We start from the raw sequence: 24,337 nt of genomic DNA on the forward strand, positions 1-24,337 counted from the left end.
ATCCACTTAAAACCCTGCGGGTGAGGCATTAGTGATGAGCTCCTGCTTATCATTCCAGCCATATCTGAGAGGAAGGCCACCAAAAAGTCAGGCTCTTTCAGCCTTGACCCTTGTGCATACTCTGCCCGCTCACGCCCTCTACTTCTCTTTTATTTATTTATTTTTTTTGAGATGGAGTCTGGCTCTGTCGCCCAGGCTGGAGTGCAGTAGCGCAATCTCGGCTCACTGCAAGCTCCGCCTCCCGGGTTCACACCATTCTCCTGCCTCAGCCTCCCGAGTAGCTGGGACTACAGGCGCCCGCCACCACGCCTGGCTAATTTTTTGTATTTTTAGTAGAGATGGGGTTTCACCGTGTTAGCCAGGATGGTCTCGATACCCTGACCTCGTGATCCGCCCACCTTGACCTCCCAAAGTGCTGGGATTACAGGCGTGAGCCACCGCGCCCGGCCTCACACCCTCTGCTTGTCTACTGGAGAAGCTCTGACCTCAATGCCCCTCCTGTGCACCTGTGCTGCCCCCAGCCCCACTCCCACCTCAGGACGTTCCTGTCATGCTCAGAGCATGCTGGGGGCCCTGTACCACAACACTTGTCACACCTGCTAGGCTCAGGGACAGTGAACAACCTCAGGGCAGGGGCTGTGTGTGTTCTGGTTGTGTATCCCCAAGTCTAGCAGAGTGTGCATAGATAGGGGTTCAATAAATGGATATTGGCCAGGCACAGTGGCTCACGCCTGTAATCTGAGCACTTTGGGAGCCTGGCCAACATGGTGAAAACCCTTCTCTACTAAAAATACAAAAATTAGCTGGGTGTGCTGGTGCACGCCTGTAATCCCAGCTACTCGGGAGGCTGAGGCAGGAGAATCGCTTGAACCCAGGAGGCAGAGGTTGCAAGTTGCAGTGAGCCAAGATCGTGCCACTGCACTTCAGCCTGGGTGACAGAACGAGACTGTGTCTCAAGAAAAAAAAAAAGGATATTGAATGAATGAAGGCATGGATTCTAAGGATCAAAAGTGAACCTTTAAAAATGTTAGGCTGGGCTGTGGCATTTTGGGGGCTCACCAAGGCCAAGAACCATATCTTCTTTGAGTCCTGATAGCTAGCTAACAAGGTGGCACTCCTTTCAAAATATGTGAATAAATTCAAGATGGCAAAGTGACGTCAAGCTGTTTAGTTATGGTCCCATCACACAGCCTGTGAACATCTGCTCAGTGAAGGGGGCAAGGCTGTGGGCCTCAGGGGCCAGGTACTGAAGGAAATACAAGCAGGCTTAGGAGGGTGTGTTTGTGTCTGTGGTGTGTCTGAAAACACCAGTGCCCTCCTGGGCCAGGGCACCAAGATCCACTTAAAACACTGCGGGTGAGACATTAGATAGACAATGAGGACATCAAATCCAAGAGGTGTTTAATGAGTGTTCAAAGGGGTGGGGTAGGGTGGGGTTCCCCCCATCTGACCCTCTAGGGCTCTGGGGTGACTCATTCTTCCTTGGGCTCAGAGGTGGAGCTGATATTTGTTCCTCCAGTTGAGCCCTGCTCCCCCTGGCCCTTGACGTTCTCAGTGTCTCCAGCCACTAGAGCCACATTCCTCAGATAATTGATGTTGAAGCAGTTGACCTGTTCATCCCCAGGACTCAGGTAACAGCAGAGGGCAGGGTCTCGCCAGAAGTTACGTCGGGGACCACACAGATCATTGATGAAGGTTAATTTCTGATGAAGGAGAAAAGGAAAACAGATGATGGGGTGGGGAGGTGGTCTAAGGACAGATGTAGATACTTGGGTGCCCAAAGTCCCCCTTTCATCAGCTTCTACTGTTCTCTCCCTGGTTCCCCTCCTGGGGCCCAGAGAGCGTGAAAGCCTGCCTTGCACAGCTGGATTCCTTGTGACTGACAGATGTGTACATCTGGAAATGCCAGAAGCTTGTGGCCCAGAGAGGGCATAATAGGAACTTGGAGATGGGGAGCAGGCCAGGTCAGAGTGAAGACTTTTCTGGAACCAAGAAAAAAACACCTCCCCCACTAGTCATTATAACCGAGGGCTGGTTTAAGGTACTAAAGACAAGGGGTAGCCTGCAGTTCTAGCTCTTTCCCTCCCCTCCCCTGCATTCCTCTGGAGACTAGACTCCACACACTCACCTCCTCCTCTGCACAGCAGGCCTGTTCTGGAAATGGTAGGTCACAGCAGCGGGCAGTCATGTTGTGGATCAGCCCAGGAATATGTTTACTATGTTGGTGTGAAAGGGGCAGGGGTTAGGGTCTTTGGGCATCTTCTGGCATCAGATGGGGTTGGGATATCACGATTTTGCTTTTCCCAAACGTGTCCCGAAAGGAAGTTTTCAGGAAAGGAAGAGAGCGGGGAAGGACTAGGCAAGACTTACTGCTTGGTGAGAACTCTTTGGTTTCCACAGAGGTGGCCCATGAGGTTGGGGGTGACTCGACTGATGTCGATGGTCAAGATGTCCCGGTCATAGTTGGGGTAAGGAGCTCGACGGGCAAAGCACTCATCCCGAGTAGGGCTGGGAGGGTGGCGGCAACACGAGTGGTGATGGGTCTTCACGGCATACTCCCGGTCACAGTATTTGTCAAGGGTATCCTCCCACTGTGGACCAGAGAGAGGGAAGTCAGAAGCTGGACACTTGGCCCCTTCTCTCCTGACCATCGACTTCCCTTATTGTCCCTGGCAACTAGATGAGGGGCTCCCAGCCCCAGGGTCCCAAAGGGAATGGCAAAGAAGTAGAGGGTTAGGAGGCAACTGTTGATGTGTGGGCTTGGGAAGGTGGACGGGTGGAAGCCTGGATGAAGTTCCAAGCTGGTGTCGGGAGATGAGCTGGAACAGTGGATGGAGAAGGTCAGGTGAGGCCAGAGCTGGACGGATGGATGGATGGTAGACAGGTGCGTGTGTGGGTCATGAGTGGAGGAGGCCAGAAGTGTAGTACGAAGCTCAAGATGAACAGACTCAGGTGACGAACACAATGGACGGACGGACAGCCACAAGCAGATGAACGGGTGGACGCACTCACAGCAGGGGGTACATGGATGGATGGACCGGCAGGATCAGAGGTCGAAGATGGGCAGGCAGGCAAACAGGCTCTCGGGGAGGCTGGGACGCCCACTTACGGCCTTCCATGTACAGGTGTGATTGTTCCCCTGGCGGCAGCAGCGCTGGAAGTCCCTCTCCAGCTGGATCAGTGCCAGCAGCTCCCTTTGTAGGGGGTCAGTAGCTGGCAGGTTGCGTGGCACAGAGCGGAAGCGCCTCAGGTGGCAGATGTTCTTGATATTGTCCAATGTGGGTGCCCCAGGAGGGAAAGGCAGCTCCAGACCCGAGGAAATATCAGGCTGATGGCTGGGGCAGGCCCGGAGCTGGTAGTGTGGCTGGGGAGCTTCCTCCTGGAAGCAGGAGAACCGAGCCTCCCCCTGCCGCGTGCAGCACCAGTGGGGTCGGGTCTTGACCGAGAACTCGGCCTCACAGAATCGGCTCATTGCTTCCTCCCACTAGAGCAAGAGGGGAGGATCAGCCCACTTTCCACATTCCTGCCTTCCTCCCAGGCTCCAGGAAAGGACCCTGGGCCGGCAGATAAAAAAGAAACAGTGGTTGTCCTCTGCTCCCCTGGCACACTGGGGAGGCCCAGGGTAGGGCCAGTGAACGGGACCTGAGGTTCCTCCAGACCCAGGCCTAGTGCTCTAACCCTTAAAACACACATACTGTCTGGGGGTTAAAGGACACCCCCCGGCATCAAGAACCCAACCTTACCACAAGTTTGGCACACTCTAGGCGGTTTGTGTGGCTGCGGCAGTGGCAGCAGCGGGAATATCCAATCTCCAGGAAATTGAGGGTCTCACCCTGGCGAGTGAGGTGGGAGTAGCTGGACTGTGGTAGGTTCCAGGGACCATATACCACATGCTGACGGTTAGGAAGGCAAATTTGGTTCAGATTGTCTGGAGAAGGCCGCCCAGGGGGGAAGCCATCCAGCCGGTGGCCCCAGCCCCCTTGGGACTGGCCCTGTTGGCAGTGCTGGGCTGCATTCCAGGACTCAGGTTCTGGATGGCTCTGGTCCCCAAATGGAGCTGGCATTCCTGGAATGGGGAAAACAGTGGGAAGTGGGGACATGTGGAGGAACCCACAAAGGCTGGATGAGCTGGGAGGATTGAAAGAATCTGGGGTGGAGGAGAAAGGATTGGGAGGATATAGGGGAAATGAGAAAGAACAATTTGTGGCTCTTCCTTTTAAAATAACTGAAAGGAGAAGAGAAGCGAGGTGTGAAAGGTGTCAGCTCACAGCTTGCCCCCACCTCCTCCTGCTTCTCAAGGCTCGGGCTTCCTGCTCCTCTCCCCAGGGTCCTGAGCACTAAGGCAGGGGGATGGACAGACCAAAGCTGTCACTCACCCTCTCTCGGCATGGATTGGACGATTATCTCCTCCTGATATGGAAGAGGTGGGTCTGCTGGGGTAGAAGGAGTAAGCAAAAGCCATCTTGGGATGGCCATCTCTAGCAGAGAAAGCCTGGCTAGTTTATATGCACAAAGAAGAACTCAGCAGAGAAGCAAGTGAAAATAGATGCTATTTTTGCACATTTAATCACATAACTTTCTAAAACAGGTATATCCTTAATTTTACAGATGAAGAAACAAAGGCTTGCAGAAGTATGTAACTTACCCAAGGTTATATAACTGGTGAGTGGCAGAGCCCACCATCTTGTCTGCCCTGAAGCCCATGCTCTCGGGGAAGGCCATGGGGTAAAGGTGGGTAAAGAAGAGAGGGAGCTGCTTACCTTCCTTCTGTTCATTGGGGTGCTGGAGAGAGGGCAGCTCTTTTTGGAGGGGGACAGCTTCCTGAGGGAGAGGGGGACCCACTGCAAGATAGGGGTGAGGGCACCAAGGAGCAGGGATCAGCCTGGTGTCAACAGAATCCATAGTGGGATAGAGGTGAGGGAGGGTGGGCAAGCGCTCACCTTCCTTTTCAGCAGGGAGTTGGGCAGGTAGCAGCTCTTCTTGTTGGAGAGGGGTGGCCTCCTGAGAGGGAGGGGGCTGTACTATAGAAGGGGGAGGGGAATGTGTGAGCAGCCCACCCTTTCTCCTAGCCAGGGTTGGGAGAGGGGGCGAGGGCCTCTTCCCTCCTTTCCATCTGAAAAGTGGGATATAGGCCAGATTAGAAACCTGGAGGGTCACTGAGGAGGGCATGGGGTGGTGACCTTACCTTGACTCTGTCCCTCGAAGGGAGGGCCATGCTGAGAGGTTTCAGGGTGATCCATGGGCAGGCTTCGGGATAGGGGTGGGGAGGGGGGAGCTGCGTAGCCAACTAGAGGCAAGAGGGGAGACATCAGAGCCCACAATGCCTCCTGGAGTCCCAATCCCATGCTGCTCCCCCAAACTCTTACCTTCTTGAAAGTGCTCTGGCCTCAGCTGCCTCTGCCCTGTAGCCTTGAAGCCTGGAGGGAAGAAGGGCAAGTCAGGGGCCACTGGGAGGGCCTTCCCTAGACTTCAGCAAGGGATGGGGAGGCTGTGGATATCAAGAGTGTAGGAGAGACAAGCAAGACACGAGATGCCCCTCTGTATTCACCTGCCCCGTGTCCCCTAATACTCTCCCAGCCCCAACACACCTAGACATGACCAGCTGGGTTCTGAGAAAGCCTGTGGCTTTCTGATAGCTCCACCTCTACTGGCTCAGAGGTTGGGCCTAAAGGGAGTATGGTATACGGGACTGGGGAGGGAGGCCCTCATTTCCTCTGCCAGCGTCTTTCCCTCAGGGCTGTGGGTTGTCCTCCCCAGTCTCTGCTGGGATGTGTCTCTAGCTTTCAGAGGGAAAAATCTAGACCTTGAGCTGGTTGGAGCCTACCCTATCCACGTCCTTCACCCACCCTCCTACTCCAGGCCCTTGAAACATCTTTAGGCCTTTGGTTAAGGAGGCTTCCTGGAGGTTGAGTGCTTCCCCTTCAGCCAGTCTCAGCTCCTCCTTAGTTTAGGTCTCAATTTAGGGCCTGGGGGACTGGGACAGGCACAGGGAAGGGTCACTTGTAGGTGATCTGCAGACACAAAAGACCAGGAGCTGGGAAGAATTATGGCATGGGGCTTCACAGAGAAGTGGTCAGATTTGCTGACATCCTCAGCAGCTTCCCACAGGAGTGCCCTGGGTGGTTTTTTTCCTTTTCTTTTCCTTTTTTTCTTAGTTTCCACCCATAGCATTGAGGGGTTCCTGTTTTGTTCAGGCATCAAAGCAGATAAAGAATGTGTTTGTGCTGGATGGAGGGTGGGTCTGTGATGGACACCCCTCAACTCCTCTAATCAGACAGGGAGTCAGTCAGGGCTTGCTGGGTCAGCAATCCGGTTTTGAGCAGCCTGGGGGCTTTTCCCTCCCTTGCCTCTCCCACCAGCCACCTCCCTACATCCTTATCAGCAGGAGACCCTCACTCTGTGAACCCACCCCCCAGTCAGTTGTCCATTTGACTGGGATTCTGTGTTTTTTGGCAGCAGTTTCTAGGAACCCCTCTCCTTCTGTGCCCCTGCTCTCTGCCTCCTTGGTTAAAGGCTCCACTGGCCCAGGCCCACTTTGGGCCTGCTCAGAAAAGGGAAGCCAAAGGGAGAATGACTCTGCTAGTGATGAGCTGTCTGGGATGCCTGGACCCAGACCCCTGCCATGCAAGCCCAGACCCCCTCCTAAGTGCTGATCCCCCAACTCACCTCCCTCAGAGGCAGCAGAAGCAACAGCCAAATAGGTCAAGACCAAGGCTGCTCTGGCTGTGGTCCCCATTCTGGGGCAACTGACCACTGGACACCCAGAGGTGGGTCCTCTCAGGCAAGTCTGGATGTGAAGGGCCGGCCGCTGAAGCTTGTCTGGTGGCTGTTACTGTTGTGAGCTTCAGGACCGGCTCTTCTTTTATAATTGTCTGGTGTGATCTCCCGCCCTCCTCAGCTTCCTGCCATGACTCAGTCCCAGCTGCTCCTCCTCTGGAAGCCACTCCTCCCAAAGTCACCCTGAAGCCTCCTCAGAGGATTGAGAAGAATGGGACTGATGAGAGAACATTCTTATGACCCTCAAGAGAAACTGATTCAGAGAATCAAGGAGCAAGAGGTGTTTGAGCCCCTAGTTTGTGCCTCAGTTTCTCCATCTACATGCTGCCTTCTGTAGAGAGGGGATCTGCCAACTCATGAACTGGGGTTGGGGGAAACAGGGCACAAAGGAGTTTACAGTGGGGAGCAGGAAACCTATCCAAGGGATCTCCCCTACCAGTGTGAGGTCTGGACTGTCCCTTTTCAATTTCCCTAATTCTCTGGGACAAAAAAGAGGGAGACAAAGTGGAACATCCTTTTATCCCACCTCTCCGGAGTCAGAGATGAAGACATATGACCAGCAGCTTCCAGTTTGTATTTATTTATTTATTTAGAGACAGAGTCTCGCTCTGTCACCCAGGCTGGAGTGCAGTGGCGCGATCTCAGCTCACTGCAACCTCCACCTCCCGGGTTCAAACGATTTTCCTGCCTCAGCCTCCTGAGTAGCTGGGACTACAGGTGTGTGCCACCATGCCTGGCTAATTTTTTGTATTTTTAGTAGAGACAGGGTTTCACCGTGTTACGCAGGGTGGTCTCGATCTCCTGACCTCATCATCTGTCCACCTCAGCCTCCCAGAGTGCTGGGATTACAGGCATGAGCCACGGCGCCTGGCCTAATTTTTTTTTTAGTTTCACTCTCCTCACATCCAAACAGCTACAGCTTCCCTCCTTTTGTGGGGTCCCCAAACCAAGTCTCTTTTCAGGAGAGCAGACATGTGCCTCCACACAGTTCTGAAGTTCTGGGGGCTCCACACTGTCAGCTGGGTTGGGGTCTCCCACGTGAGGGGCTGATGGCTCTCGCAGGTTTTTGCCTCATCTATGTACAAAGGCTCAGAAAATTTCTTCGGCATTTGGGACCCTTGTGTTCTGTAGCTCCACCAGTCGCTGCACAGCCTCAGGCAAGTCCCACTCCCCAAGGCGACGATTATCTCGAGTCCGAATGTTCACTGTTCTCTTACTTTGCTCTTTCTGGCCAACCACTGCAGGTAGAGGAAGTTTGGGAACCTCAGGGCAAATTCATCCACATGGAATAGTTTCTTTTGCTCTGCAGAAACTTGAGAGACCTAAATCTTTAGGAAGGGTGGCAGCAGAGCCCAGATATGGTTCACAGAAAGGAAGTATTCAGCTGTGCCTGCTAATACTAAATGACCAGTTCTGCTCATCCTGAGGAGACAAGGAAGTGCTTCAGTCCCCGCAGGCCTTATCGCTTCTGGTCAAGAGCCCCAGGGTCAGAGACATTAGGGTCAAGCAAAGAAAGACAAACACTCAGAACCCCACAGAGAGAAACTGTGTGTGTGTGTGTGTGTGTGTGTGTGTGTGTGTGTGTGTGTATCTGAAGGGGGTATTAGAGGAAGGGGAAGGTGGCAGGAGTGGTGTGGCTTTCACACTGCCCACCTCCCCCCAACCACTTCTGACCCTTAGAACAGTTTCCTCTCTTCAGTCCCACTCTGGCTCTTGGTGTCTGTTAGGGCTGGATTCACAGAGTGAGGGGCCTCTGCTGAGGAGGATGTATGCAGGGGCTGACTGGGCGGTAAGGGAGGGAAAGGGGCCATGTGCAAGTCCCTGGGATTGTGGCACAGCTTGCTCTGGGTGCTTGTGGGGCGAGTGGGGTGTGCAAAACTCAAGAATCAGGCTGAGGAGTTTCTGCTCCTTGCCTTTGAGATAGAGCTCTGAACCCTGGAAAATGAAAAAGGAAGCACGGCAGTGCCAGAATTTTCTCTCTAAGGCCTCTCTCCTCATCCCTTAGGGCTGATTCCATCTAGGTCTAAAATAAACAAGGGTAATTAACACCGTATTAACCCTCCCATCCCTTTCTCTCTGATGCTCCCTTGGGTAATTAACCTAACAGACACCAACAGCTACAGTGGAGTTAAAAAGAGGAAAACTATTTTGAGGGTCAGAAGTGGTTATGGGGAGGGCAGGGCAATGTGAAGGAACACAGGGCCCAAATGAGTCAGGTGTCCTGAATCCTGGCTCCTAGCTGCTCAGGTAATGAGCCTCAATTAACCCAAATATGCATTACCAGACTTGGTAAATTAACAGCAAGAATGCAGACGGCAGGTGGGAGAACATTGGCTCTGAGGTTCAGCTTACCAAATTGAAAATTGTAGTGGGCAAGCTGGGCCTGGCGGATTCTCCGGCTGAGGGTCAGTCCAGAGTCTGCATCCAGGTCACTGACAAGTCCTGCAGCCTGCAGGCTCTGCTGTGCCTGCATCAGAGGTTTGGTGACAGGAAGTTAATTTACTGGAAAGTTGAGGAGCTAGAACAGTCTGATGCTCTTTTCCCTCAATGCCCCCATCTGTTCCTCCTTTCCCTGCCTCGGGGTTCTCCACTTCTCACCAGCAACCTCTCCCCATTTCATCTCCACATTGAGGCCTCCTCCCAATTCATCCCCAACCCCACAACCTTTCTGCCTCCTACTGGAGATGACCCCCCCAGTTATTCCCTGGACTTTGCCTTCTAGCCACTGCTCTACCCAACCAGCTGTTCAACTCTGGTACCATCCATATCCTCAATTCTCTCTAGAAAGGAAAAATAGCCGGGCGCGGTGGCTCACGCTTGTAATCCCAGCACTTTGGGAGGCCGAGGCGGGCGGATCACGAGGTCAGGAGATCGAGACCATGGTGAAACCCTGTCTCTACTAAAAATACAAAAAAATTAGCCGGGCGTGGTGGCGGGCGCCTGTAGTCCCAGCTACTCGGAGAGGCTGAGGCAGGAGAATGGCGTGAACCCGGGAGGTGGAGCTTGCAGTGAGCCGAGATTGCGCCACTGCACTCCAGCCTGGGTGCCCGGGTGACACAGTGAGACTCCGTCTCAAAAAAAAAAAAAAAAGAAAAGAAAGGAAAAATAAAACTGTGTACTCAATCCCAGTTTTGTGCCAAGTGCTCTTTTGGCGACTTTCAATATTTGTTAATTTGTTTAATTTTCATACATCTCTACAAGGTAGGCATTAGTCACATATTTTAGATACAGGATTTCCAGCATCTAGGACAGCAGCCACTCGAGCCCAGTCTTGTGGCTCCGAGGGCTGTGCTCCTTCCTCCACCACCCCTGCGGCCTCTTCCTGCCCACTTCAGGGCACCAGACTCTCTACTGGACCTGCTTCTGCCCCTCCCTTGCCTCAACTCCTTACCTCCCTGGCATACTCCTCTTGCTCAGTCCCCACAGGGATGACCACCACCTGGAACGGGGACAGCCACAGTGGCCTGGTTGGGAAAGAACAGGTGATGGCAAATTAGTCACTCTGGTTCTGGCCAGAAGTGTGGTTGTATGGAGCAGATTTGAGAAGGAAAGAGGCTAGCATATGAAGGGGGACAGGATCTGGAGCATAACTATCCGGTCTGGGGCCAGAACAGAAATCCAGGTCAGAGGTCTCACCATTTCCCTCCGCAGCTTTCTGCCAGCACTCCCAACAGTCTTTCCACGGAACCGAGCACTGCTCGGTGAATGAGGACTGGACGCTCCAGGGCACCCGCTTGCCTTGAAAGGAAGAAGGGGGGGTGGATGGAATGGTGGAAGTATCACGAATTATGTACCCAAGATCACCTTCCAGTTTTTAAGAAATATTCAGCTCTGGCAGGAGAGGGTGTGGAGGGTTTAGTTTTTAGGGCCAAAGGCAGAAGGACTTATTCCATGCACTGTCAAGGGAAAAGAGGATAGGGCAAGGTTTTATACCCCTTATACTGGAGGTCAAATCTCAGGGGCAGTTGGAAGTCAAGCTGAATTGTCCCACACTGATGTGGCCGGCCCAGGGCATCGTGGAGGTGCACGTCAATCTACAGGAAACAGATGGGAAGGCACGAGATAACCCAGAAGCACTAACCAGAACCACTATCCTCCATTACCTGTGCCATCCCACCCTTTAACCTACGCTCATCCCGGGCTACTACCCTCATCATGTCACCCAGCTCTATCATATGCTACCCCTCCACTTCACTCTACTCAACTCACTCTGGCAGTAGTTCTCAGCAGCTCTCTCCACTTAATAATGGTGTTATAATATTACCTGATGTCCTCACCCTGGCCTCTCAATTCCTTGAGCTCCTCATCTCAGAGATCTTCACCACCACCCATCTATGGCTACACCCTTTATCTTGTCATCTCCCCCAATGGCTGTACCTCTGAAACTGTCCAACAGACACCCTACTCTGATTACTGTCTCTTGGTCAGCCAGGTCTGACAATTATTCCTTTTTTTTTGAGACAAAGTCTCACTCTGTCACCCTGACATGAGTGCAGTGGCACAATTTCAGCTCACTGCAGCCTCCGCCTCCTGGGTTCAAGCAATTCTCCTGCCTCAGCCTCCTGAGTAGCTGGGACTACAGGTACATGCCACCACGCCCAGCTAACATATATATATATATATGTATGTATGTGTGTGTGTGTGTGTGTGTGTGTGTGTGTGTGTGTGTGTGTATACACATATATATATGTGTGTATTTTTTTTTTCAGTAGGGATGGGGTTTCACCATGTTGGCCAGGCTGGTCTCAAACTCCTGATCTCAAGTAATCTGCCCACTTCAGCCTCCCAAAGTGCTGGGATTATGGGTGTGAGCCACCACACCCAGCCATGACAATTATTCCTATTAACGGCACTTCAACCCACAGGTTCTTTAACTCCTCTTTTTCTCTCCCATCTTCAGGCCCCTCCCACCTTTGTTTCTTATCCCATGAGGCTGTACCATTTTCCCTAGTTCCCCTTGTACCATCCATTGTTCTTCTGCACCTTAGCCTCCTACATCTTTGGCCCTGCAAGAGAACTGCTCAGTGCTGCCCAATATATCACAAACCACATAGATGCAAATGCAGAGATTGATGCCACCATGGAAGTCAGTATTTTGAGATTCAGCTGGTCCCTGTCTGCTGCCAGCAATCCTTTGAGTTGCCCTAATAAGCTCTATGCTCTGTTCTCCTCAGGGATTTTCCAGCTTTTTGCTCTCTCTTTTTATAGCAGTATCTTAGCCAGCAACTTATTAGACTGATTCAACATAATACACACTTTATGCACTTTATGACTGTTATCTCTGTAACCTTAAGCACATTATTTAGCCTCTCTCAATTTTTTTCTTAGTAATAAAGATATTTTATTTGCCTACTATTATTGCTGAAATAAATCAGAAGACAAACTTTCATTACTGTTAGTATTTTAATTTACTAACTACTTATTGAAGCAGCTAAATACCATATGCTGGAATAGACACTTGGGACATAAAAATGAGAATACACATGTTACCTGAATAAAAGACCCCAACACAGTCAACAGCAACTTTGAGTACTCAAAAGATTTTAGCCAGGCAAGGCACATGGCTCACTCCTGTAATCCCAGCACTTTGGGAGGCCGAGGTAGGTGGACCACCTGAGGTCAGGAGTTCGAGACCAGCCTGGCCAACATGGTGAAACCCCGACTACTAAAAATAGGAATACAAAAATTAGCTGGTGTGGTAGTGGGTGCCTATAATCCCAGCTACTGGGGAGGCTGAGGTAGGAGAATCACTTGAACCCAGGAGGTGGAGGTTGCAGTGAGCCGAGATTGTGCCACTTCCCTCCAGCCTGGGCGATAGAGTAAAACTCCGCCTCAAAAAAATAAAAAAATAAAAATTAGCTGGGCATGGTGGTGCACACCTGTAGTCCCAGATACTCGGGAGGCTGAGGCAAGAGAATCACTTGAACCAGGGAGGTGGAGGTTGCAGTGAGCCAAGATCCGCCACTGCACTTCAGTCTGGCAATGGAGCAAGAGTCTGTCTCAAAAAAAAAAAAAAAAAAAAAAAAAAAACAATAAAGAAAAAGGTTGGGCAAGATGGCTCATGCCTGTAATAATCCCACCACTTTGGGAAGCCAAGGTGGGTAGATCACCTGAGGTTGGGAGTTCAAGACCAGCCTGGCCAACATGGTGAAACCCCATCTCTACTAAAAAATACAAAAATTAGCTGGGCGTGGTGGTACATGCCTGTAATCCCAGCTACTCGGGAGGCTGGGGCAGGAGAATCGCTTGAACCCGGGAGGCGGAGGTTGCAGTGAGCTGAGATTGCGCCACTGCACTCCAACCTGGGCGACAGAGCAAAATTCGGTCTCAAAAAATATATATAAAAATAAATAAATAAAACAAAACAAACAAAAAAAAGATTTTAGCTATATAACAGTTTTTGAGTAATTTCCTTTCTCTCTGTATCTTTTTATTTATTTATTTTATTGAGACAGGGTTTTGTTCTGTTACCCAAGCTAGAGTGCGGTGCCTTGATCATAGCTCATGCAGCCTCAAAATCCTGGGCTCAAGTGATCCTCCCACCTCAGCCTCCTGAGTAGCTGGGACTACAGGTGCCCACCATCACATCCAGCTAATTTTAAAATTTGTTTTAAATTTTTTGTAGAGATGGCCAGGCGCAGTGGCTCATGCCTGTAATCCCAGCACTTTGGGAGGCTGAGGCGGGCGGATCATGAGGTCAGGAGATCGAGACCATCCTGGCTAACACGGTGAAACTCCCTAACTACTAAAAAAAAAAATACGCCGGGCACGGTGGCTCACGCTTGTAATCCCAGCACTTTGGGAGGCCGAGGCGGGCGGATCACGAGGTCAGGAGATCGAGACCACGGTGAAACCCCGTCTCTACTAAAAATACAAAAAAATTAGCCGGGCGTGGTGGCGGGCGCCTGTAGTCCCAGCTACTCGGAGAGGCTGAGGCAGGAGAATGGCGTGAACCCGGGAGGCGGAGCTTGCAGTGAGCCGAGATCGCGCCACTGCACTCCAGCCTGGGCGACAGAGCGAGACTCCGTCTCAAAAAAAAAAAAAAAAATACAAAAAAATTAGCCAGGCATGGTGGTGGGTGCCTATAGTCCCAGCTACTTCGGAGGCTGAGGCAGGAGAATGGCATGAACCTGGGAGGCGGAGCTTGCAGTGAGCCAAGATTGAGCCACTGCACTCCAGCCTGGGCAGCAGAGCGAGACACAGTCTCAAAAAAAAAAAAAAAAAAAAAAAAATTTTTTTTCTAGAGACGAGGTTTTACTATGTTGCCCTCTTACTATGTTGCCCAGTCTGGTGTCAAACTCCTGGATTCAAGTGATCCTCTCAGCTCAGCCTCCCTAAGTGCTGGGATTACAAGAGGTGGCCACTGCGCACAGCCTTTTCTTCATATCTTCAGCCCCCTCACTGACAACTCTCTTCTTCTCCACTCTCATTTAAGTAAATGATCCTGCCTCATGAAGAATTCAGATAATTGATACCATGGGATGGGAAGAGCCTCAACTTCCTGTTACCATGCCTATAAACTTCCTTGCAGCTACCTTCAGCCTTTCCTTCCACCCTGGGTACAATGGCAATGGTGATCCCTTCTATGAAGGCTTCTCAATCCTACCTTAAACCTCTCCAGGAACTTCCCTTTACAACAACTTCTTTTATAAATTCAACTTCTCCCTCCAAATAAACTTCCTCTCATCATAGCATTTATTTTATCTTTCATTTTATTATTATTTTTTTGAGAAGGAGCCTCACTCTGTCGCCCAGGCTGGAGTGCAATGGTGTGACCTCGGCTCACTGCAACCTCCGCCTCCTGGGTTTACAGGTGCGCGTCACCACGCTGGGCTAATTTTTGTATTTTTAGTAGAGACGGGGTCTCAAACCCCTGACCTCAGGTGATCCACCTGCCTCAGCCTCCCAAAGTGCTGGGATTATAGGCGTGAGCCACCACACCTGGCCTGTTTTATTTTTACTTTTTTGGGACGGAGTCTTGCTCTGTTGCCCAGGCTAGGGTACAGTGGTGTGATCTTGGCTCACTGCAACCTCCGCCTCCCAGGTTCAGTGATTCTCCTGCCTCAGGCTACTGAGTAGCTGGGACTACAGGTGTGTCCTAACACGTTACCCGGCCAATTTTTATGTTTTTAGTAGAGATGGGGTTTTGCCACATTGGCCAGGCTGGTCTCGAACTCCTGACCTCAAGTGATCCACGCACCTCGGCCTCCCAAAGTGCTGGGATTACAGGCATTAGCCACCACACAGGCCTCATTTATTCACCTTCTAACTCCACCCTCAGGCCTTACTTTACTGAAAATGGTCCTTTAAAATCCAGCAGCCTTTTTACTAAATCCAGTGGACACTTTTCAGTCCTTTTTTCCCCTTGACTTCTTTTTTTTTTGAGACAGGGTCTCACTCTATCACCCAGGCTGGAGTGCAGTGGGGAGCAATCTCAGCTCACTGCAGCCTCTACCTCCTGGGCTCAGGTGATCCTCCCATCTCAGCCTGCTGAGTAGCTGGGACCACAGGCACAAGCCACTGCACCTGGCTAATTTTTTTTTTTTTGGTAGACACAGGGTCTCCCTGTGTTGCCCAGATTGGTCTGCCATGAGTTTTTATCCCTGTCCCCAGCCTCTGCCTACACTGTTCCCTCCTGAAACACATCTTTACTTGGTCAACACTCACCTTTCAGATTGGAAAGTGATTCCTGCAGGACACCTTTTGTAACCTCCCTGAGCAATGCTAACCCCAATTAATGTGCTCTCTTGGTACCTACACAGCACAGATCTTGCAGCACTGATATGGCCTATTTACCTTCAACAGCCCTCACTAGATTGCAAATGCCAAGAGGGTAGAAAGTATATTGTTTTTCTTTATATCCCACGTAAGTTTAAAATATTTCTTTGTGGCCGGGTGCGGTGGCTCACGCCTGTAATCCCAGCACTTTGGGAGGCTGAGTGGGGGTAGACTGCCTGAGGTCAGGAGTTCAAGACCAGTCAGGCCAACATGGTGAAACCCCATCTCTATTAAAAATACAAAAAAATTAGCTGGGTGTGGTGGCGTGCACCTGTAATCCCAGCTACTCGGGAGGCTGAGGCAGGGGAATTGCTTGAACCAGGGAGCTGGAGGTTGCAGTGAGCTGAGATCATGCCACTGCATTCTAGCCTGGGTGACGGAGTGAGACTGTCTCAAAAAAAAAAAAAAATTCTTTGTATCTATTAAATATTTACTAAAACAAAGCAAAAAATAAATAAATACAACACTAACCAGGGTCCCAAGCTTACCTTAGGTCCATAGAAGGCACCATCTCCAGAGTTGAGGTCCCAGGGTTCTCCAAATTCCTTCAGGGCCTGTTTAAGGACCTTTGAAGCAATGAGACAAGAGTGGAATACATCATCTTAGACTTCAAAAGCACCACATCCGGTCAGTCCCCAACAAATGACCCACTCACTAGATGCCTCTGAGAACCCTGATTACTGTATTCTCCACTCCTTCCCACCAGAGAGTGGTTTATCTGCCTCTATTTCTCTGCCTCCTACTCACCTGTTCGGCCTGGTCCCAAAGGCAGGGGTCCCCCAGGAAGCCAGATGGCCGGGTGGACAGTGCCAGGCGGAAGGAGAAGCCAAGAACGGCATAGACGGAACGGAGGAAATCAAGACAGCTTTGGATCTCTGCTTCCAGCTAGGGGCAGGAAATAAGGGTCAGTGAGCTGTGAGCCAGCTAGAGATCAGGGATGCTGGCAGTTTGAGGAAAACAAAGGGCAAAAACAGAGAGGAAGCAGAAGCAAGCTAGGGGTAGAATGTAGCTGAATTATAGTACATACAGGGGGCAAATAAAGATCAGGGGTTTGCAGGTTCATAGGGAGAAAGAAAGGTGGTTTAGAAAAGCTTTGGTGGAGCCAGGGAAAGGCCACCTGATCTGTTGTACAGAAGATGTGAGCGTCATCCTGCTGGAAGCACCGCAGTCGGGTCAGTCCCCGCAGACTACCAGAGGCTTCGGCCCGGTGTAGAGCCCCAAAGTCAGCTAGTCGCAGGGGCAGTTCCCACCAGGATCTGGGCCGGTGAGCGAACATCAGGCTGAGGTTGGGGTGCAGAGGGGTCAGGGCCATAGGGAGGACTAGCCTCTGAAGACTGCTCCTCCACCCAATCTGCTTGCCTACTTTCTCTGAACCATCTGCTATAGCCCTCTCCAGCCTCAGCACATCCTCCCACTGAGTCCTGTCAATCCCACTCATCACAGTCTGAGCCCTGAGGTTCAAAAGTGGATTTCTCAGTAACACAATAACAGACATCGTTTACCGTTTCCCTGTTCTGTGATGGTCACTGAGCTGAAGGAGGAGCCTTAGATAGCAACTTTAAGGAGACTGAGACCTAAAGAGGTAAAATGAGTTTCCCAAATTCACATGGTTAGCTAGGGGGAAGATTGTAGGCTCAAATCAGGTGTCCCAGTACTCTTTCCAAGGTGCTTTTTTTTTTTTTTGAGATGGAGTCTTGCTCTGTCACCCAGGCTGGAGTGCAGTGGCGCGATCTCGGCTCACTGCAAGCTCCGCCTCCTGGGTTCACCTCATTCTCCTGCCTCAGCCTCCTGAGTAGCTGCGACTACAGGCGCCCACCACCATGCCCGGCTAATTTTTTGTATTTTTAGTAGAGACAGAGTTTCTTCATGTTGGTCAGGCTGGTCTCAAACTCCTGACCTCAGGTGATCCGCCCTCCTCGGCCTCCCAAAGTGTTGGGATTACAGGCATGAGCCACCATGCCCGGCCCAAAGGTGGTTTCTATTATTTAATACTTAGCAACCTGATTGTAACCCTAGCTCCCAGCTTACCAGTGTGCAGGGCAGTTCATAGGCTTGAGGGCGAGTGTATCTGTGATATGCCTGGTAGAATCGTCACTCTGGGAGCTGGGAGGCCTGTCAGAGCCTGGGGGCTGCACGGCAAACATGTCTTCCTGATAATGCTCCCAGTGCCCTGACTGTTCCCAGAGTTTCGTAGAAAACAGTGTGGGAGTTTTCACCTCGGAGAAACCACGACGGGCATACTCAGCCTGGAGAGGAGGGTATAGACATGGAAGGTCAGAGTAACTGGAAGGAAAGCAGGTAGGGTGTCAGCTGTGTGATCTTCCTGGGCCCTCAGGCCATGCTGATTGCAACCACAACCTATTAATACCAGGTCCCATCTCTATGCTCCCCAACTGCAGACCACACAATTGTAGTATTAAAGGTCACCAGCACTTTCAATATTTATGTTTATGATTCCAAACCACCCCCCGCCGCCTTTTTTTTTCTCTTCGAGACGGAGTCTCACTGTATCACCCAGGCTGGAGTGAAGTGGCTCGATCTCAGTTCACTGCAAACTCCCCTTCCTGGGTTCAAGGGATTCTCCTGCCTCAGCCTCCCCAATAGCTGGGACTACAGGCGCTGCCACCACACCGGCTAATTTTTTGTATTTGTTTTAGTAGAGACGGGGTTTTGCCATGTTGGCCAGGCTGGTCTCGAACTCCCAACCTCAGGTGATCTGCACGGCTCAGCCTCTGAAAGTGCTAGGATTATAGATGTGAGCTACTGTGCCCGGCCCCAACCCCCATCTTTTAACACAAACACCTTAGCTTCTTCTAGTCCCTCAGCCCCTTCCTGGTCTTCTTTCCTCTAGACCTGGGTCCCCTTACCCTGATAAACGCCACTAGTGCGTTATACACCCTTGTCCCTCGTGGCAGGAAGAAGCAGCTCCCAGGGCTCAGTTCATGGAAGAAGAAGAGCTCCTGTTCCTGGGGTCAGGAATAGCAATATTAGGTCACTTCAAGGGCAAGGAGGTGGCTTTGGAACTCAGAACAACTGACGGGGCTGCTCAGTCTGTGTGACTGAATCTGCTCCCAATTTCATAATCAGGTTCTGTCATCTCTCTCCAACCCTTATCACCATCCCTCCCTATCTTCCCAATCTCTGTACCTTCCCAATGCGCCGGTGGTCCCGCAATTCTGCTTCCTCCCTCCATGCTTCCCAGGCCCTGAGCAATTCTGTTGTGGGGAAGGAAATCCCTGACACTCTCTGCAGTGTCTCTGGGGCCCCTGAAGACCTCCATAAGGATGACGAGTTCTGTGTGAGGACATAGGGGATCAAAGGAAAGATGAGGACTGAAGGCCCCCAACCTTTTTCAAGACTCATATGATACTCTCAGTGTTAAGTGTCACAGGTATGCCTCTTGACAACAATCCCACCAGTAGGATGAACACCTCCATCCTATAGACACCCTTCTTCTAGATTACAGTGTTGAAATTGCCTGACTCTTAATTCCTACATACAACCTGGTCAGACCTAACCTTACCTTGCCATCTCTTTTTCTCCCCGTTCTTATTACCCCTTTACTTAGTTTCTTCCCATTCTAATCAATGATTGCTTAGCGGAGTAACCATAAGCTCTGGTCAAATGTCAGTCTATTCCTCCATTTATCAATATCCTATACAGCTGCTAGAAAAGTCAGTCTTCAGCCGGGCGCGGTGGCTCAAGCCTGTAATCCCAGCACTTTGGGAGGCTGAGGCGGGCGGATCACGAGGTCAGGAGATCGAGACCATCCTGGCTAACACGGTGAAACCCCGTCTCTACTAAAAACACAAAAAATTAGCCGGGCGTGTTGGCGGGCGCCTGTATTCCCAGCTACTCGGGAGGCTGAGGCAGGAGAATGGCGTGAACCCAGGAGGTGGAGGTTGCGGTGAGCCGAGATCGCGCCACTGCACTCCAGCCTGGGGGACAGAGAAAGACTCCGTCTCAAAAAAAAAAAAAAAAAAAAAAAAAAAAGAAAAGTCAGTCTTCTATACCATATCCCATTCCTGGCCACATGAAATCCAAAAGCCTCTGCCTGCTCTCTCCTTTAACAGTACTAATGAGCCGGGGGCGGTGGCTCACACCTGTAATCCCAGCACTTTGGGAGGCTGAGGCCGGCTGATCACGAGGTCAGGAGATCGAGACCATCCTGGCTAACATGGTGAAACCCCGTCTCTACTAAAAATACAAAAAAATTAGCTGGGTGTGGTGGTGGGTGCCTGTAGTCACAGCTACTCGGGAGGCTGAGGCAGGAGAATGGCATGAACCCAGAAGGCGGAGCTAGCAGTGAGCCGAGATCGCGCCACTGTACCCCAGCCTGGGCGACAGAGCGAGACTCCATCTCAAAAAATAACAAACAAATAAACAAACAAAAAAGTACTAATGAGAGGCCGGGCGCAGTGGCTCATGCCTGTAATCCCAGCACTTTGGGGGGCTGAGGTGGGTGGATCACAAGGTCAAGAGTTTAAGACCAGCCTGACCAACATGGTGAAACCTTGTCTGTACTAAAAATACAAAAATTAGCCAGGCGTGGTGGCACGTGCCTGTAATCCCAGCTACTCAGGAGGCTGAGGCAGGAGAATCACTTGAACCTGGCAGGTAGAGGTTGCAGTGAGCCGAGATCGGGCCACTGCACTCCAGCCTGGGCAACAGAGCAAGACTCAGTCTCAAAAAAATAAAAATAAAATAAAATAAAACTGTTAAACAGTACTAATGAGAAACAGTCTATACGTGTGTGTGTACATATATATCTGTCACCCAGGCTGGAGTGTAGTGGCGCGATCGTGGCTCACTGCAAGCTCCGCCTCCTGGGTTCACGCCATTCTCCTGCCTCAGCCTCCCAAGTAGCTGGGACTACAGGCCACCGCCACCACACCCGACTATTTTTTGTATTTTTAGTAGAGACGGGGTTTCACCGTGTTAGCCAGGATGGTCTTGATCTCCTGACCTCGTGATTCACCCGCCTCAGCCTCCCAAAGTGTTGGGATTACAGGCGTAAGCCACCACGCCCATCCCCTATATGTATATTTTTTGAAACAGAGTCTCACTCTGTTGCCCAGGCTGGAGTGCAGTGGTGCGATCTTGGCTCACTGCAACCTCTGCCTCCCAGTTCAAGCAATTCTCCTGCCTCAGCCTCTGGAGTAGCTAGGACTACAGTGCATGCCACCATGCCCAGCTAATTTTTTATTTTTAGTAGTGACAAGGTTTCACCATGTTCGCCAGGCTGGTCTTGAACTCCTGAGCTCAAGTGATCCGCCCAACTTGGCCTCCCAAAGTGTTGGGATTACATGTGTGAACCACTGCACCTGGCCGACAGTCTATATTTTACAGCACTTTTTAACTTTTCCTTTCTCCTGCATTAGTTGATTAGTTGGTTTTATCTTTTTTTTTTTTTTTTTTTTTTGAGACATTGTCTTGCTCTGTGGCCCAGGCTGGAATGCAGTGGCACAATCTCAGCTCACTGCAACCTCTGCCTCCCGGCAGAGTTCAAGTGACTCTCCTGCCTCAGCCTTCTTCGTAGCTGGGATTACAGGCGTAGGCCAGCACACCCAGCTAATTTGTGTATTTTTAGTACAGACAGGGAGACAGGGTTTCACCATGTTGGCCAGGCTGGTCTCCAACTCCTGACCTCAAGTGATCCGCCTGCCTCAGCCTCCCCAAAGTGCTGGGATTACAGGTGTGAGCCACCATGCCTGGCCTGGTTTTCATTATCTTTATGGAGTGAATTTACTGGTAGGACAAAAAGGAATTAATAGCCTCATTTTATAGATGGGGAAAATAAGTAAGATTTACCCAAGGCCACCCTGCCATGGGGTTTTGCTATGTTGGCCAGGCTGATCTCAAGTGATCCACCCACCTTGGCCTCCCAAAGTGCTGGGATTATAGGCATGAGCCACCATGCCCAGCCTAAGTTCAGAGCTTTTTGCTCTACACATCTGCATTTCCCCTTGCTCCCTTGTAACTCATCCCATTCCATCTAGTAACTCATCTTGTCCAGAACAGTATTTTCTTTTTTTTTTTTTTTTTTTTTGAGACAGAGTTTTGCTCTTGTTGCCCAGGCTGGAGTGCAATGGCACGATCTTGGATAGCCACAACCTCTACCTCCCAGGTTCAAGCGATTCTTCTGCCTTAGCCTCGAAAGTAGCTGGGATTACAGGCATGTGACACCACGCCCAGTTAATTTTGTATTTTTAGTAGAGATGGGGCTTCTCCATGTTGGTCAGGCTGGTCTCGAACTCCCAACCTCAGGTGGTCCACTCACCTCAGCTTCCCAAAGTGCTGGGATTATAGGCGTGAGCCACCATGCAGGACAGTATTTTCATAAAAAGCATGCCCTTCACTAAAGGTATTCTCCCTGTGCCTGTCAAATGGTGTTCATGTTCCTCCTGGACGATGCCCCCTCTCTCTATGACCCTTCCCTGTATGACCCATCCAGTTTGCTCACACCCTCCTGCTCCACCTCCCTTAATATTGACGTCATATTAGGGCATCTGAATTGGCTTCTGGGCCCTAGCAGGCTGTCCAGTATGTGCCATCAAACTGGGGTTTTTAGAATGTGGGGACAAAGTTTCTTTCTCCTGTATTCCCCACTCAGCTTATGAGAGTAAAGAAAGGGCTTACAGGGCCAGGCTCAGTGGCTCATGCCTGTAATCCCAGCACTATGGGAGGCTGAGGAGGGAAGATCACTTGAGATCACCCTGGCCAACATGGTGAAACCCTGTCTGTACTAAAAATATAAAAAGTAGCTGGGCATGGTGGTGCATGCCTATTATCCCAGCTACTCGGGAGGCTGAGGCAGAAGAATTGCTTGAATCCAGGAGGCGAAGCTTGCAGTGAGCCGAGATCACGCCACTGCACTCCAGCCTGGGTGACCAAGAGACTCGTTCTCAAAAAAAAAAAAAAAAAGGGAGGTGCCGACAGAAAGTATCACCTTCTGATTCTCCTGCTCATCCCAGTGAAAACAGGAATTTTTTTTTTTTTTTTTGAGATGGAGTCTTGCTCTGTTGGCCAGGCTGAAGTGCAGTAGTGCAATCTTGGCTCACTACAACCTTTGCCTCCCAGGTTCAGGCGATTCTCCTGTCTCAGCCACCCGAGCAGCTAGGACTACAGGTGTGCGCCACCACACCCAGCTAATTTTTGTATTTTTAGTAGAGATGGGGTTTCACCATATTGGCCAGGCTGGTCTCAAACTCCTGACTTTATGATCCACCTGCCTCAGCCTCCCAAAGTGCTGGGATTACAGGCGTGAGCCACCATGCCCGGCTCAAAATAGGAATCTTAACCTAACTCTGTCCCACAACTGACCGATAGCAGCTTCAGTCCTCCAATCTGTCCAGTATGCCGAAGGTGGGGGCCCTGGCAAAGGTCAACCAATGTGCCACACCTGGGAGAAAGAAGAGGCCAGTTAGTGATTTTCAGAATCTTCAGCTTCTAGCTTTCTCCCTCTCATGGTCTTTAGCTGACAGAAGAGAAAGGAACTGTCCTACTGAGAGAGGGCCATGGCAGATAAAAATCATTTCCCCGGCAGGGCACGGTGGCTCATGTCTATAATCTCAGCACTTTGGGAGGCCAAGGTGGGTGGATCACGAGGTCAGGACTTCGAGACTAGCCTGGACAATATGGTGAAATCCCATCTCTACTAAAAATATAAAAATGAGCCAGGCATGGTGGTGCATGCCTGTAGTTCCAGCTACTCGGGAGGCTAAGGCAGAATTGTTTGAACCCGGGAGGCAGAGATGCAGTGAGCCGAGATCGCGCCACTGCATTCCAACCTGGGTGACAGAACAAGACTTCATCTCAAAAAAAAAAAAAAAAAAAATAGCCAGGCATGGTGGCACATGCCTGTAATCCCAGCCGCTCTGGAGGCTAAGGCAGGAGAATCACTTGAACCCATGAGGCGGAGGTTGCAGTGAGCCGAGATCGCGCTACTGCACTCCAGCCTGGGAGACAGAGCAAGACTCCGTCTCAAAAGAAAAAAAAATCAATTCCCATTCCCATTTCTTCTTCTGGAGCAACAAAAATTACCTTCTATCTTTCTTCCCTTATCGCATTTCTGGCCTTCCTCAATGCTTCCCCACCTCTCCGTTTGCCTTAATCTTGACAACTCTTACCCATATACTGTTGCTGTTGGACCTGTCACTCTCTCCTCAATCAAGTGAAGCTTAAAGGGGTTATCCTGGAAAAAGGTAGAAGGGAGATTGAAGAAAAGTGTTTATTCCCACGAAGATGTCCTGGAAGAGCCACCTCTTCCCTCCACCCCACCTTGAACAACTGACGAAGCTGATCCCGTGAAGCCTCTAGCCTCCGGAAGGGTTGAGCAGCAGCTGTAAGTTCCTGGCAAATCCGCTCCAAAACAGGCAGTTCTGAGCCCCGGATTGTCCTGGAAAGAGGAGAATTGGTTGGGTTGCATCCTAAGAGGTGCATCAGTCACCTGGGTGACGAACCTGTTGGCTAGCGGGTAAGGTCCTGTCCTTCAAGAGAAATCTAGAGTTATAGGCAAAGACAGACAAACTCAGAGAAAATATAAATAGGAAATCAGGTAACAAATATTACAGCTGGAGAAAAAGCTCTATGCATGAAGTTAAAAGTTGAATGCAGGAAATCTGGATAGACAAAGTTAGAACAATAGTAACGAGGGCGATTAAGTAAAACTTGAATTTATGAAAGCTAACAAGTAACAAAGTAAATTGTTTCTTCTTTTTCTTTTTGTTTTTTTTTTGAGAGAGTGTCTTGCTGTGTCACACAGCTGGGTGCAGTGGTTAAG

At 50.6% G+C, this 24,337-nt stretch overlaps 2 protein-coding genes across 10 annotated transcripts in view; both read right to left on the bottom strand.

Moving 5' to 3' along the window:
* Positions 1-1,400: 1,400 nt before the first annotated feature.
* Positions 1,401-7,312, bottom strand: ECM1 (extracellular matrix protein 1). 5 transcript variants are annotated; one of them, XM_032154798.2, is made up of 11 exons: positions 6,667-7,312; positions 5,367-5,417; positions 5,186-5,287; positions 4,941-5,021; positions 4,761-4,841; positions 4,377-4,430; positions 3,744-4,066; positions 3,110-3,484; positions 2,371-2,591; positions 2,129-2,216; positions 1,401-1,703 (listed from the first exon to the last, which is right to left on the bottom strand). In XM_032154798.2, exons 1-11 carry the CDS (start codon positions 6,734-6,736, stop codon positions 1,473-1,475), a joined length of 1,677 nt encoding a protein of 558 aa, XP_032010689.1. In that variant the 5' UTR covers positions 6,737-7,312; the 3' UTR covers positions 1,401-1,472. The 5 variants fall into 5 exon arrangements, with proteins under 5 accessions (XP_032010689.1, XP_032010688.1, XP_032010690.1 ...); XM_032154797.2 differs by having other exon boundaries at positions 4,377-4,433; XM_032154799.2 differs by lacking the exon at positions 4,377-4,430 and having other exon boundaries at positions 6,667-7,311.
* A 39-nt stretch (positions 7,313-7,351) lies between these two features.
* The window catches only part of TARS2 (threonyl-tRNA synthetase 2, mitochondrial), a 34,019-nt gene continuing 17,033 nt past the window's right edge, over positions 7,352-24,337 (bottom strand). For 2 of the 5 annotated variants that reach the window (XM_032154796.2, XM_032154791.2), the window contains 14 exons: positions 23,836-23,953; positions 23,685-23,749; positions 22,879-22,957; positions 18,703-18,849; positions 18,423-18,521; positions 17,584-17,801; positions 16,673-16,835; positions 16,303-16,440; positions 16,044-16,121; positions 10,711-10,811; positions 10,414-10,515; positions 10,169-10,241; positions 9,130-9,244; positions 7,352-8,015 (listed from right to left, as the gene is read on the bottom strand). In XM_032154796.2, coding sequence (XP_032010687.1) covers positions 7,867-8,015; positions 9,130-9,244; positions 10,169-10,241; positions 10,414-10,515; positions 10,711-10,811; positions 16,044-16,121; positions 16,303-16,440; positions 16,673-16,835; positions 17,584-17,801; positions 18,423-18,521; positions 18,703-18,849; positions 22,879-22,957; positions 23,685-23,749; positions 23,836-23,953 — 1,645 coding nt within the window. In that variant the 3' untranslated portion in view covers positions 7,352-7,866. Of the gene's footprint in view, positions 8,090-9,129; positions 9,245-10,168; positions 10,242-10,413; positions 10,516-10,710; positions 10,812-16,043; positions 16,122-16,302; positions 16,441-16,672; positions 16,836-17,583; positions 17,802-18,422; positions 18,522-18,702; positions 18,850-22,878; positions 22,958-23,684; positions 23,750-23,835; positions 23,954-24,337 lie in introns of all 5 variants that reach the window. The other 3 variants (XM_058439334.1, XM_032154794.2, XM_032154795.2) reach the window with 3 other exon arrangements.

Source organism: Hylobates moloch, unplaced genomic scaffold, assembly GCF_009828535.3.
Source record: "Hylobates moloch isolate HMO894 unplaced genomic scaffold, HMol_V3 SCAFFOLD_5, whole genome shotgun sequence".
NCBI lineage: Eukaryota > Metazoa > Chordata > Mammalia > Primates > Hylobatidae > Hylobates > Hylobates moloch.

Bases quoted from the DNA above. Each gene is read 5' to 3' on its own strand.
- ECM1 (XM_032154797.2), bottom strand. From the start codon at position 6,736: ATGGGGACCACAGCCAGAGCAGCCTTGGTCTTGACCTATTTGGCTGTT. The intron at 5,022-5,185 runs GTAAGGTCACCA...CCCCTTCTATAG, and splicing joins CTTCGAGGGACAGAGTCAAG to TACAGCCCCCTCCCTCTCAG. The intron at 4,067-4,376 runs GTGAGTGACAGC...TCCCCATTCCAG, and splicing joins CCAATCCATGCCGAGAGAGG to GAATGCCAGCTCCATTTGGG.